The 12255-nt window shown below is 41.8% G+C and overlaps 1 protein-coding gene across 1 annotated transcript in view; it reads right to left on the minus strand.

The window, feature by feature from the left end:
* LOC130014232 (uncharacterized) overlaps positions 1-11062 on the minus strand; it is a gene marked incomplete at its 5' end in the record, with an annotated part of 31083 nt that extends 20021 nt beyond the window's left edge. Inside the window, 2 exons of the mRNA XM_056103126.1 lie at positions 10252-10313; positions 10890-11062. Of these exons, the coding sequence (XP_055959101.1) occupies positions 10252-10313; positions 10890-11062 (235 nt within the window). The remainder of the gene's footprint in view (positions 1-10251; positions 10314-10889) is intronic.
* Between the last annotated feature and the right edge of the window lie 1193 nt (positions 11063-12255).

Below are 12255 nucleotides of genomic sequence, written 5' to 3' on the forward strand. Positions count from 1 at the left end.
CAAGGGTACAAAATCAGAGGGGTCAAAACCAAAAGTACGACACAGTGGTCAGTTGCGCGTGTGTCCTCCACGGGCCATCATCACGGTAGGCTACAGCGTTAACGCGACCCCTGCAAATGTGTAGGGCCGTCCGGTGATGAAATATGAAGCCTCCCCACACCATTACACTTCCCCCACCCATCGATTCGTTTCGAAGACGGAGCAGTCTGCAAGACGTTCCCCAAGACGTCTCCACACACGTTGACGGCCATCAGCGTGATAAAGATGAAAGCGACTCTCATCACTGAAGAGCACACTTTGCCAGTCTACTCTTCTCCATGTCTGGTGTCCTTGAGCCCATATCAAACGCTGCTGATGGTGATGATCCCTGAGGATAGCTCCAACATAAGGTCGTCGTGCACGGAGTCCTACTTCTCTTAGACGACGTCTTACGGTGTTGGCACTTAATGGTCCTTGTCTTCCGACGACTGCTGCACCTGTTCGAGTCGCTGGGCGGAATCTGTCACGCAGATGAGTGACCTGGATGTAGCGGTCTTGAGCCTGGGTTGTAACGCGTTGTGGACCAGGACGTTGACGGTCACGTGTTGATCCAGTAACTCGAACACGTTCCACCAACCTTATATGCATCCCTTATATATATATAAATAACAAACTGAAGATTGGTCTTCATATAAATATATATATCCAAAATTATTAGCACAACCGCAAAGCTGCACTACTTTGTTTCACGGTAAATTATGAAAAGATAAAAAAGGTATACCTGTGGAAGGGTCAGCAAGATTTGTAGCGCCAGAGTTCATGGTATTGTTTATGTGCTACAAGGTTATGATACTGGATAATAGACCTTAACAGTACCTACTCATGATTATATAGATATGCTTATATGCTACCGTTATTAGCATCTTGGTCTTATTTTGATTTATAGTATTAATAACGTATTTTATTAAAGGATACAATGGTTACTGGTGAGTAATTAGCTGGTAATGCCAAGTTCATACTCTCGAAGTTCACATGCTGTCGGTACATATCCAGGTAAGTCTATTAATCTTCTTAGGAGCAATATCTTGTCTTGGTCTTCTACATTAGCTGGGAATAGGCAGATGAAATGTTTACCATCAATTGTCCAGCATCCCTTAATATGTTTATCGTTGAAGGATTTCCTGGCTTTTTTAAACATATATGCTCTGTGTTTTGTTAGGTCTTCATTTATGTAAATGTTTCCTGGAGCTTGTTTACCACCTTTTTGTTCATCATAATTCTTTTTTTGTTTTTGTAGGAGCTTAGCCTTACTATAATCTGGCGGGAAAAAATTGATGACATGGGACCTACTCTGTTCCAGTTTTCAATATTGACAGATGTTATATCTGGAATGACATTTTCACCAGGTTTTTCTATTATCCCTCCAATCCTTATGCAATTTCTTCTTCCACAGTTCATCGCGTGCATTTTGCATACCGATAGTTCATTGGCCAATCACGCTATTTTACCGACATTTAACCTAATACTTTGGATGCAGCTATGGCGGGTGTGGCGCCAGGCAGGGTAAGCTTACTCTCCCGGACACGAGGAGCAATCCATTTGCTGATTACACTATTTTGCTTGAATACACTATTTTGCCTATAACGTTTTTTAGGAATTCTGTCTTATGGTTTGGATTTTTCTTTTATTTCATAGTGAAGCTGAAGTGTTGTGGCTGCAAGATCATCCTTTAGTTTGTTGATTTCATTTTTCAGGGGATCAACAATTATTGTTAGCTGTTGGCACAGAATGTCCTGTATAATAGCAGACAACATATTTTGAATTTGGGGAAGGGTAAAAGCCTGTACAATTTTGTCTGACAGCCCAGATATTGATTTTTCAAGACAATCGCTGATGATATGTTCATCGAATTCTGAGGCTGATTTCTTTGATTGAGTCATGTCAGTATTGAAGGGCTCTGGCGGCGGGTGAGTACAGGGGAGGGTATCTATACACTCTTCGTTATTGTGTTTGGCTGATGATTGTTTGCTGAAGAATGAGGAATGGTCAACTTGCTTTGTCTTTTTAAGTAATTCTCCTGTAGTTGTTTCAGTTGACATATATTCCTTTTGGAGGTGTAAAGGAGACTGACTATTCATTCTCCTGTTCCTGACTTTCTGGACAGCCGCTTGGGGTGATGGTGGATTTGTGTAAGGGATGTGGTCGGTCATTGTTGTTGACAGTATTGTAAAGAGTGATTATAAAAATATTCTTTTGTTTCTTACTAGAATGATTTAAGAAATCAGGCTGCAGTATAAACAGTATTTCCACTGCTCTCGTTGTTGACATAATTTCCGTTGAAGGGTGAAACTAGCCCAGTTCAAAATAAAATGACGTCACAGCAATGATCTTGCAGACGTGAGCTAGTTCCCCTTGTGCCAGAATGGACTAGCCCGTCTGTGACGTTTATTCATTTTCTGCACGTGCGTGGTAGTTTTTTATATAAAGGCCTGCGTTTGGTCCCTACCCCCTTTACTTCTACTTGGATTTTAAACGTGAATATCCGAGAGGATTACTCGGATTACTTAGTAGTGACTTGGATTACCTGTAGTGAGTAGATAGCTTTATTTATTTATACCCGGCTGAAATATATGTAGGCTTATATATGTGTTGCATGCTGCATGTAGCTTTATAGAGTAGTGGCTGCTTGATATAGATTATAAAATTAACCTGCCCGTCAGTCTGTCGGAAAGCACCCCTCAACCCATTAACCTTACCCGGCCATCTCAGGTTTCAGTGGGTAGACTGAAAGGGGGGTCAGACCTGTGAAATAATAAATATACCTCGATTTTACAATAAATGGCGCTGCGACTTTTGAACTTTTGTGGGTAGGATGTAAGTGGGAGTTAATAGTTTAAAAATTCCCGGTCCCCTGATAGTGAGTGGAGAATTCACCTAACGTGCTCTTGATTTTTGAATTATTACAATTAGTAGGGATTGAAATTTTGTATCTGATATATTTATTACGATAATTGTGGTTCATATTGCAATGGGGCAAACTCACATATATATTATTTAAATCGTTGACATAGTAGATTCGAAAGCGCGGGAAAGTACTAGCCGTCAACTTGGTAACGCATGCATTTTGAGTGCTTGGGGTTAGCTCTAGCTACATCGGTAGTGTAGTGCCCGAGGGAATATATATATATAATATATGTACCAAGTCCCACTTGGAGTTCTAAGGCGTCCGCATAAACAATAATCAAAGTTTTCCTTTTAAACATCTGTAGCTCAACTGTACCCGCTGGTCGGCGAACCCGTGCTTATAACCAGCGGGTAGTCTCGGTTATCCAGGCGGTCAACCGGAACCGGCAAAACCACAACACTCGTCCCCCTGTGAAAAATGAAGGGCACTACCTGTGCCAATGTTACACAATAATTTTTGACAAAAATATGCGATATTATATACATATTTACAGAAACGCCAAAATTACAACCTTTCACTCACACGTGCATACAGATAGAGGTATATTTTTTACACCGTAAGCATGCACACCCTTCCATACTAAAGACATGGCGGTTTAAACCGTTAAAGCCAAGCTGACCTCTATCTCCCTCTCCCAGTCGCTCGCTGGGTCCCAATTTTCCCCAGTTTCCTCCCCGGGAAGGGGTATATCCCTCGCCACCAGTTAGGCTGTAAAGGCACCCTGTTGCGTAGGGGTTAAATGATTTAGCATGAGGGCTAAACACCTCCAATAGGTGAGTGCTGCGGGCGAATTAAGAGGTAAGAGGGTAAAATTATGTCTTCTCGGTACCACCCAGCCCGATTGCTCGCATATTATCACCAAGGCAGGGAGGTGGCATCTTCTTACACGACAGCCATCAGGAAGCCACGCTTCTCTATTGATTTTGACCATCATACTATGGGGCGTCTCCCCTAACATACGACATAGGGTTTTAAGGGCTTCAATCGCCTCCCCGCAACATCAGGGGTGCAATCCCACTCCTGGCTAAAGTATGGTGGCAAATGGTAGGCGAAAACGTGAAATTTTATTTTGCGATTCTTAATTGGGCAAACTATAATTGGGCAATTCTGATTTCGTCCTTGCAGCCTTGTCGTTTGGCGCATAGCCTGCGTCTCAGGAAAAAATGACCGTGCCCGCGGCAACCAACTTCGGGATTGTGTTGTGTTAGTTGTATTTAAAGTCGTTGACCTCGGCGTCGGGATTGGCATCATTTCCTGTGGCATCAATTCCTGTGTTTGACGGATTGTAGGTTGTGACAAAGATTGTTGAGGCCCTGTCGGTCTGATGATATAAGCCACTGGTACCGGCGACTGCGGTTCAATAACCCCCAAATCCCCCAATGGAACCTGGTACAACTGTCGGACAAGCCCCCGAGTCCCCTGGCCTGCTCTGCCCGTTAGTCCGGGGAAATAATTTCTGGAAGTCCGAGTGGGACGGATGGTCCAGTGTGTTACCGAAAATATCTCCATCATTTACTCTAAAAAATAAAAAAAACAACGCAGTGCCTCCACCGTAAAAAAGCGGTAAAGACAGTAACTAATATTACTCCAATCACCCCCCCCCCCCCTTTTGCTCCGCATTAGAACCGGAACGAAATATAACATTACCTAAACCCACCCCCTGTGCTCCGCATCAGAACCGGAACGAAATAATCATTCAGAACAATTGGGACATATATATTTTTTATCCTCCCAATCGGAATCTAAGGCTATATTAACGCAATGATAATGAAACCAGTCGATAAATTGGTCGCAGCAAATCATTGGTGTGCCATTATCCGGTTCCCTACAAATGCAATAAACTTCTGCATTTCCCGTAACAGTCGGGAGTGAAGCGTCGGAATCCGATCTGCGACGGAAATTAATAATCCAGTTTGACAAAGCTTAATACGGTCATGATTTAAAACCGACTCATTTTTACGGGTTTTAACTCTAAAAAGGTATGGGGTGATAACTTGCGTAATAATCCCGGGCCCTTTCCAAGATGGAGACAGCTTCTTACTTTTACCCTTTTAGTAGCGGTATCTAGAATATAAACGACATCAGCTACTTCATATTTTCTAACAATTGAACGAAGATCGTTATCTCTCTTCATTCGTTCTTGGTTCGTTTTTAATCTTTCTCGCCCTAATCTATGCGTTTCAACCATAGCTTTTTCTAATTTTTCGACAAAGGAGTCTACATCACCGTCGTTTTCAACGGGTGAACGGAACATTAAGTCTGCAGGGTGATTTACTTCGCGACCTAGCATTAGTTTATTTGCCGTGAACCCAGTTTGTCGGTTCACACTTGACCTTAAGGCGCTTGTGAGTTGCGGTAGATATACGTTCCAGTCGCTCTGACAACCATCAATATAATATTTCACTGCTTCAATTAACGTACGATTATAACGCTCAGCTTGTCCGTTAGATGTCGGGTGATAGGATGTCGTGCGAGTCTTATATATTCCTAACACCTCACACAGAGCAGTAAATATACTATTCAAAAAAAGTAGGGGATATTTGATTTTTAAGTGTTATTAAAGTCACCTAATGAAACTGACGAAGAAACAAATGACAAAATGAAATGAAGTTCACATTCATCGATTTATTCCAAATGATCGTTAGACTAAGTAAGGCACAGACTGACCATTATAAGGGTAAAATGATACCCGGGGTCAAACAGCAAAGTTACCACAGCATCACAACCAAGTCAGTAACGGGTAAATCCTCCTCTGTTTGCCAAACAAGCATTGATCCGACGTGGCATACTCCTAATGAGACGTCTAAGGTCATTTTGGTCCAGATTGTCCCATTCCTGTTGCAACGCAGCAGCAAGTTCTTGGACATTGGCAGGACGTTGTTGACGTTGACGTAACCTCTGTCCAAGCATGTCCCAGACATGCTCGATGGGGGAGAGGTCGGGACTCAGTGCTGGCCAAGGTAATGTGGTGATGTTCTGTTGTTGGAGGTAACCTGTAACGATCCTGGCCCTGTGACATCTTGCGTTGTCATCCTGGAAGATGAAACGGCGGCCATGACGTCGTGCGAACGGCACAACATGGACTGCCAAGATGTTGTCCCGGTAGTACTGGCCTGTAACACGCCCTGCAACAACATGTAAAGCCGTTCTTCCAGCAACAGTGATGCCTCCCCACACCATAACAGAACCACCCCCAAATCGATCATGTCTGATGACGTTAACGTCTTGGAAGCGCTAGTTTCGACGACGCCACACCCTCCTACGTCTGTCCAAAAAATCAACAGTGAACCTTGACTCATCTGAAAACATCACATTGCTCCAGCGTCGATTATCCCAGTGTTGACGATCCCTACACCAACGACGTCTTGCCTGAATGTGATGATCTCTCAAACAAGGGATCACGCGAGGACGTCGGGCGCTAAGGTGACCCCTATGCAGTCGATTCCGAATCGTCTGGCCACTCACTCTCACACCAGTGTCTGTTTGAAGACGAGTGCTGATCTGATTTGCTGTGATGACACGATTTCTCAAGGCCAAGGTATGGATAAATCGATCCTGGGCTTGAGTTGTCGCCCTTGGTCGACCTGAGCGTGGTCTGTCCTGTACAGATTGTGTATCACGGTATCTGGACCATAGCCTGCTTATGACAGACTGAGAAACATTCATCGTCCGCGCCACAACCGCCTGTGTTGTGCCGATCTGTAGCATGCCAAGGGCACGTAACCTTTCATTTTGGGTAAGCCGACGCATATCAAAATTTGTTTTCTGGTCACTAAAACAATTAAACTGATGTTTCCACCCTGGAATTCAATGCCACAATGACTGTAACATTCAAAGTCAGAGTCGTGCAAATCTTGGGTTGGACCCCCATGATGATCCCAAGCATCACCTGCATTCCATGCGGTAGCTATTGGTGCGTTTGGGCGTCACATGTAACTGGAAATGTTTCTTCTGTTAGGTTCTATAGTGACTTTTTTCGTAATCATTTGCATATTTTAGTATTATGCCCCCAAAATCAAATATCCCCTACTTTTTTTTAATAGTATAGTTTGCTCTCAAAATTCCTCCCCTGATCGGTAAAAACCTGAAATGGACAACCAAAACGCGAGACAAACTCGTTAACCGCAGATCGGGCGGTGATTTCAGCGGTTTGCGACGGCAGAGGAATGCATTCAACCCATTTAGTAAATTGGTCAACCATCATTAAAATGTATTCATTTCCCTCTGGCGTAATGGGCAACGGACCTAAGGAATCCACATGTACCCATTCCATGGGTGACCCGGCATGGTGACGGATTAATTTAGCACGACGTTTCGCCTGGGTATTCTTGTTAATGTTGCATATGGCACAAGAGGTAAATACCCTGGTGACCCGACAGCGGTATGTCATGACATAATCGACAAATATCAACTTTTAATTCCTCCGGAACCAACAGCTGTGTCTCTGATAAATTACTCGGTCTTTTAACTCGTATAATTCCCTTATCTAGAACAAGCAGATTTCGATTAATCCAGTAATGTTTTACAGCGGGACTCTGTAACATTAGTTGAGCCTGTTCTGGTTCAAGCCCAGAGGTTAACCAAATCATAATTATCTCTAAATCCTCATCATTTGCCTGCGCAGTTTTAATGAGTTCGGGGGAATAACTACTTAATGAAATACCATCACCGTCTACGTCATCATTTTCAATCTCGTCAGCAGTCACAACATTTACCCGCGGTTCATTTGGATACCCTGTAACAGCCATGCTAACGGGTTCAAAAACAGACTCTTTTTCTAACAATAAATTACGCCTAATACCGGATTTAAACGGTAATGGTATGACGTCATCCACATTTGTAGCAAACTCTATCCAATTTTTATGGGCTCTTTCACAGTATCGACAGCCACCGCACGGTAAATCAGTCAACTGTAAATCGATATTAAAATCATCGCACGGTTTATCCGGCAATTTCATTCAACTTAAGGCATCGGCATTTACGTGCAAACGGGCTTTCCGATGAACTACTGTCATATAATATTGCCCCAATTCCTCCAACCAACGTGCTAATTGTCCGTCGGATGCTTAAACCTTAACAACCAGGTGAAACTAGCGTGATCAGTTCTCGCTATAAAAGGTTTTCCAAGCAAATAATGTCTAAATTGTCGCGTGAAACGTATAATTGCTAAAAGTTCTTGTCGCGTCGTACAATAGTGACGTTGTTCTGGTGTCAAAGAAAAACTACTATATGCAATGACCCGTTCTTTGCCGTCTTGTATTTGTGACAATTCCGCAGAAACAGCGTTCATGCTAGCATCACAATCGAGAATAAATGTACCATGTTCCATAGGCAAAGCCAGTACAGGAGTTGTCACAAGCAAATGTTTAAGTTTATCAAAAGCAAATTGTTGTTTCTCACCCCACATAAATTGTTTTTTACCGGTAATAGAATATCTTGGTGAAGCTATTTCGGCAAATTGTTTTATAAACGTCCTATGATAGTTAGCAAAGCCTAGAAAAGATTTGACGTCCTCTGTGCAATTCGGAACCGTCCATTTTTCTACGGTTTTAGTTAGATTGTTACCCGCTTTGAGACACGTTCTGACTAACCATTCTACCTAAAAATTCAACCTCGTGCTTTAGTACACATTTCTTAGGTTTTAATTTCATACCATACTCTAGCTAATACCAATTTTAGATTGCCCAAATGGTCATCTACATTTTTGCCCATGACCATCGTATCGTCCAAAAAAGCTAATGCTATATCCCAGCTAAGCCCATTAAGTACTAATCCAATGCTCCTGGAATACCCGGAGACAGCTCCCGTTAAGCCGAATGGTAGTTTAGTGAATTCAAATGTAATAAAGGCGGTTTTTTTCCTATCCTCCTGTCTAAGGGGGATTTGCCAATAGGCAGAATTTGCATCAGGTTTTGAGAACCATTTATTGCCAGATAGAGCGTCCATACATTCATCCACCAAGGGTAAGGGGAATACATCTTTAGTGGTAACCGCATTAAGTTTCCGGTAGTCTATGCACCATCGAACCGTACCATCTTTTTTACGTATTAATACCGGTGGTGAAGTCCAAAACAAATAGGGGTACGTCTTAAGCTCTGTTTAATTGGTGGGGCGTCATTTGTTTCAATTACATATTCCATAGCCGTAAAATTCCTTCTTGACTTCTTGATAATCGATTAATAACCGCATAAGTTTTAATTACTCTGGTTCCGTTAATAATTTCTTAGAACGCTCAAATAAATCAACTAAATTCTCAAAACTTGCACAATCTGTCTCAGAGCCATCGTCTTGCAACGGATTAATAATATCTTGTTCCCTAAACTCAATAGCCTTAGCTATTTGTTCGTTCGTGTCAAGTATTACCCTTTCTTCAGACGGGTTTATTAAACAAATACGAGGAAATTCTGTCTCAATATGTGCATGTATTGATCGGGCAATCAACAACTTCGGGTGTTTTAACGGTTCTATCAGATAATGGGATAAATTTTTATTTAAATTACACCGTACCCTAGCTACTGATAATGGTGGAATAACTATCCGTTTATCTACGGAAATATTGGCATTATCGGAGTACCCATCAATATCGCCATAAAATAAATTGAATACATCGTCGCCTATTTTCATTCTATCGTTTAACATATCGATATGCGCGCATAAAATCAAGTCCTAATAACATGTCATCTTCTATTGGAGCGACATACAACTGACTAAGTTTTATTTCGAAAGAACCGATTTTTAAGTTAGCCGGTCCTACAATAAACCCTGGAAAGTCTAATTGGCTTTTCTGATAACTCATCGTATCGACGATCACAAAGTATGGTGACCTGACTACCGGTATCTAAAACGGTCAAAGTTGTCATGTTTTGAACTTTCACGTTAAGCTTATACATCGAATCGGAAGATACCCTACGGATAGACGACGAAGCCAATACGCACGTTTCCTCAATTTGCGCGGAATCGATTGAGTCGATTCTTGGAATGACACCGGTTGCAACGGTATCCAGGAACTTTTGATCACCCCCCCCCCCCCCGGGGTGGTGATATATTGCTCATCACCGACGGTAACGGTGGATTTAGAACCGGTCGAACGATTAACGGTTCCACTTTCGCTTACGCCCGTAGCTTCGCTCGACGTCTCGCTTTCAGAAAATAATATTGGCGATGGTAAATCATAACGGATCAAACGCTCGCCTACTCGCTCGATCCCTTGTAGTTTAAACACTGATTATCATCGCTGACAAAACTCACATGTTTCTGCTCTGCAGTAGTGGGATTTAGAGGCGTACTCTGTCTTGGAGTTAACAAACTTGGGCACTCTCGCTTGAAATGACCCAATTTACCACACTGAAAACACGAGGTTGAGCGCGGTCTAAATCGTGACACACTCAAATTAAGTTTAGAGACATTATCTGTAAGTTCCGCCATTGTTTTTAAAACCGTCTCCATTGTACGGTCGGATTTGACGACCCTATCTTCCAAACTCTGAAGCCGGGAATCTATATTCACGGGCTTGGCTGAATTAATTTTTTTTGCAGTGGCATTGACAGACCTTACCCTCTGAGGTTCATATCCCCTAACTGGGCTGCGCGTATCTCTACGAGAATTTCGTCCGTAAATCGCAATATTATTATGATTGAACCACTTAATAGATTGGATTGCTGCATCCAAGGTTCTTGGGCGCATATTACAGGCGTACTGTCCCGCTTCTTTATCAATACAACCTTGACAAAATCTCAAGATAACTTGACTAGTGACATGTTCGTCGGAACATTCTCTAAAGGCCCGCGAAGCAACCGATAGAACACGGTCTGCCCAATCATTTATATTTTCCCCATTATTCTGACGTAAATTATAAAACTGAGCCATCGCAGATTCAGCTAATTCCTGATTGCCAAATCGTTTTTCCAATTTGCTTAAAAGTTCAAAAAATGACAATTCATTATACCTTTCTGCCATTACACAGTAATAGTCACTGGCCTTTCCTTTAAGACAAAAGCATAATTGATCCTTGCTTTCGGAATCGCCCCATTCCTGTAGCAAAGCGTAACGCGTAAACTTGTTAGAAAATGCCTGCCAACTTGTCATACCATCATAGGATAATGACTTGGGTGGGAATGAAACCCGTCGACGACGGTCATCTAAAGATGAATTTGTATAACTCCGGCCAGACCGGTTAAATTCAGAACGGTTTCCGTAGGAAATCGGGTCGAAGTAGTATTATTACTACTCACCCCCCCCCCTTCGGTTGTTTACCGTCCGCCTCCTCCGTGCACAATGGTAAGAACACAGAGGCAGATAAGCTTAGTACCTCAGGAATCTGTTCCAATTCTTCCCTATCTATATTGCCCATAGCCTCTCGAGTGGCACATATTTTTTCAGCTATCGGACTGACTCCGCTTTCACACAATTGTTCAAATGAACAATTATTTACATTAATTTTATAAGACATATTGTCCCTTTAAATACCTCTAAATCAATTAAATAGAAACTATTAAATAAAACTAATAATTACTTGCTTATTGTCTGGGAATAATCAATTGACGAAATTTCACTCAATATACCACGTGTAATAAGTCGGGGATAGACCGGCTATAGCTGCACGTGCAGTCACTACGCACGTGCGTTATGTAAACAAATTTACGAGAAGGTGTTAATGAGTTGTGTTTGGACCTGCGAGACACGCTCACAAACACAACCCTTCACACTTAGGTTCACAAAACAATAATAAAATAAACAATCTTTTATTTTAACCTATAATTATAAATTAAAATAATTTTAATATTACTTTCCTCTCCCGTTTTCTAACGAAAAAGATTAATTTTTATCCGGTACTACCATTTGTAGTGTCCGAGGGAATATATATATATAATATATGTACCAAGTCCCACTTGGTGTTCTAAGGCGTCCGCATAAACAATAATCAAAGTTTTCCTTTTAAACATCTGTAGCTCAACTGTACCCGCTGGTCGGCGAACCCGTGCTTATAACCAGCGGGTAGTCTCGGTTATCCAGGCGGTCAACCGGAACCGGAAAAACCACAACAGTAGTATTAGCCATATAGGAAACTCAACAAATAATTTTGATTACCTCACTTTGGATTAAGATATTTCACTCACTTTTATTAATAATCTGCAGGGATATTAAATATAATTAACTCAGGAATTTCCCGATACGCATTTCGCCGGAAGTAAACAAACAAAATGGCCGACTTTTGAGAAAATAGTCAAACTTTTAGGGAAGTTTTTACACAAAGTTTAATTCTTGACTTGATTAAGTTGAATTATTTTCTTAGATTACTTTTATAGTTAAGC

The sequence above is a fragment of the Patella vulgata genome, chromosome 9 (genome assembly GCF_932274485.2).
Source record: "Patella vulgata chromosome 9, xgPatVulg1.2, whole genome shotgun sequence".
NCBI lineage: Eukaryota > Metazoa > Mollusca > Gastropoda > Patellidae > Patella > Patella vulgata.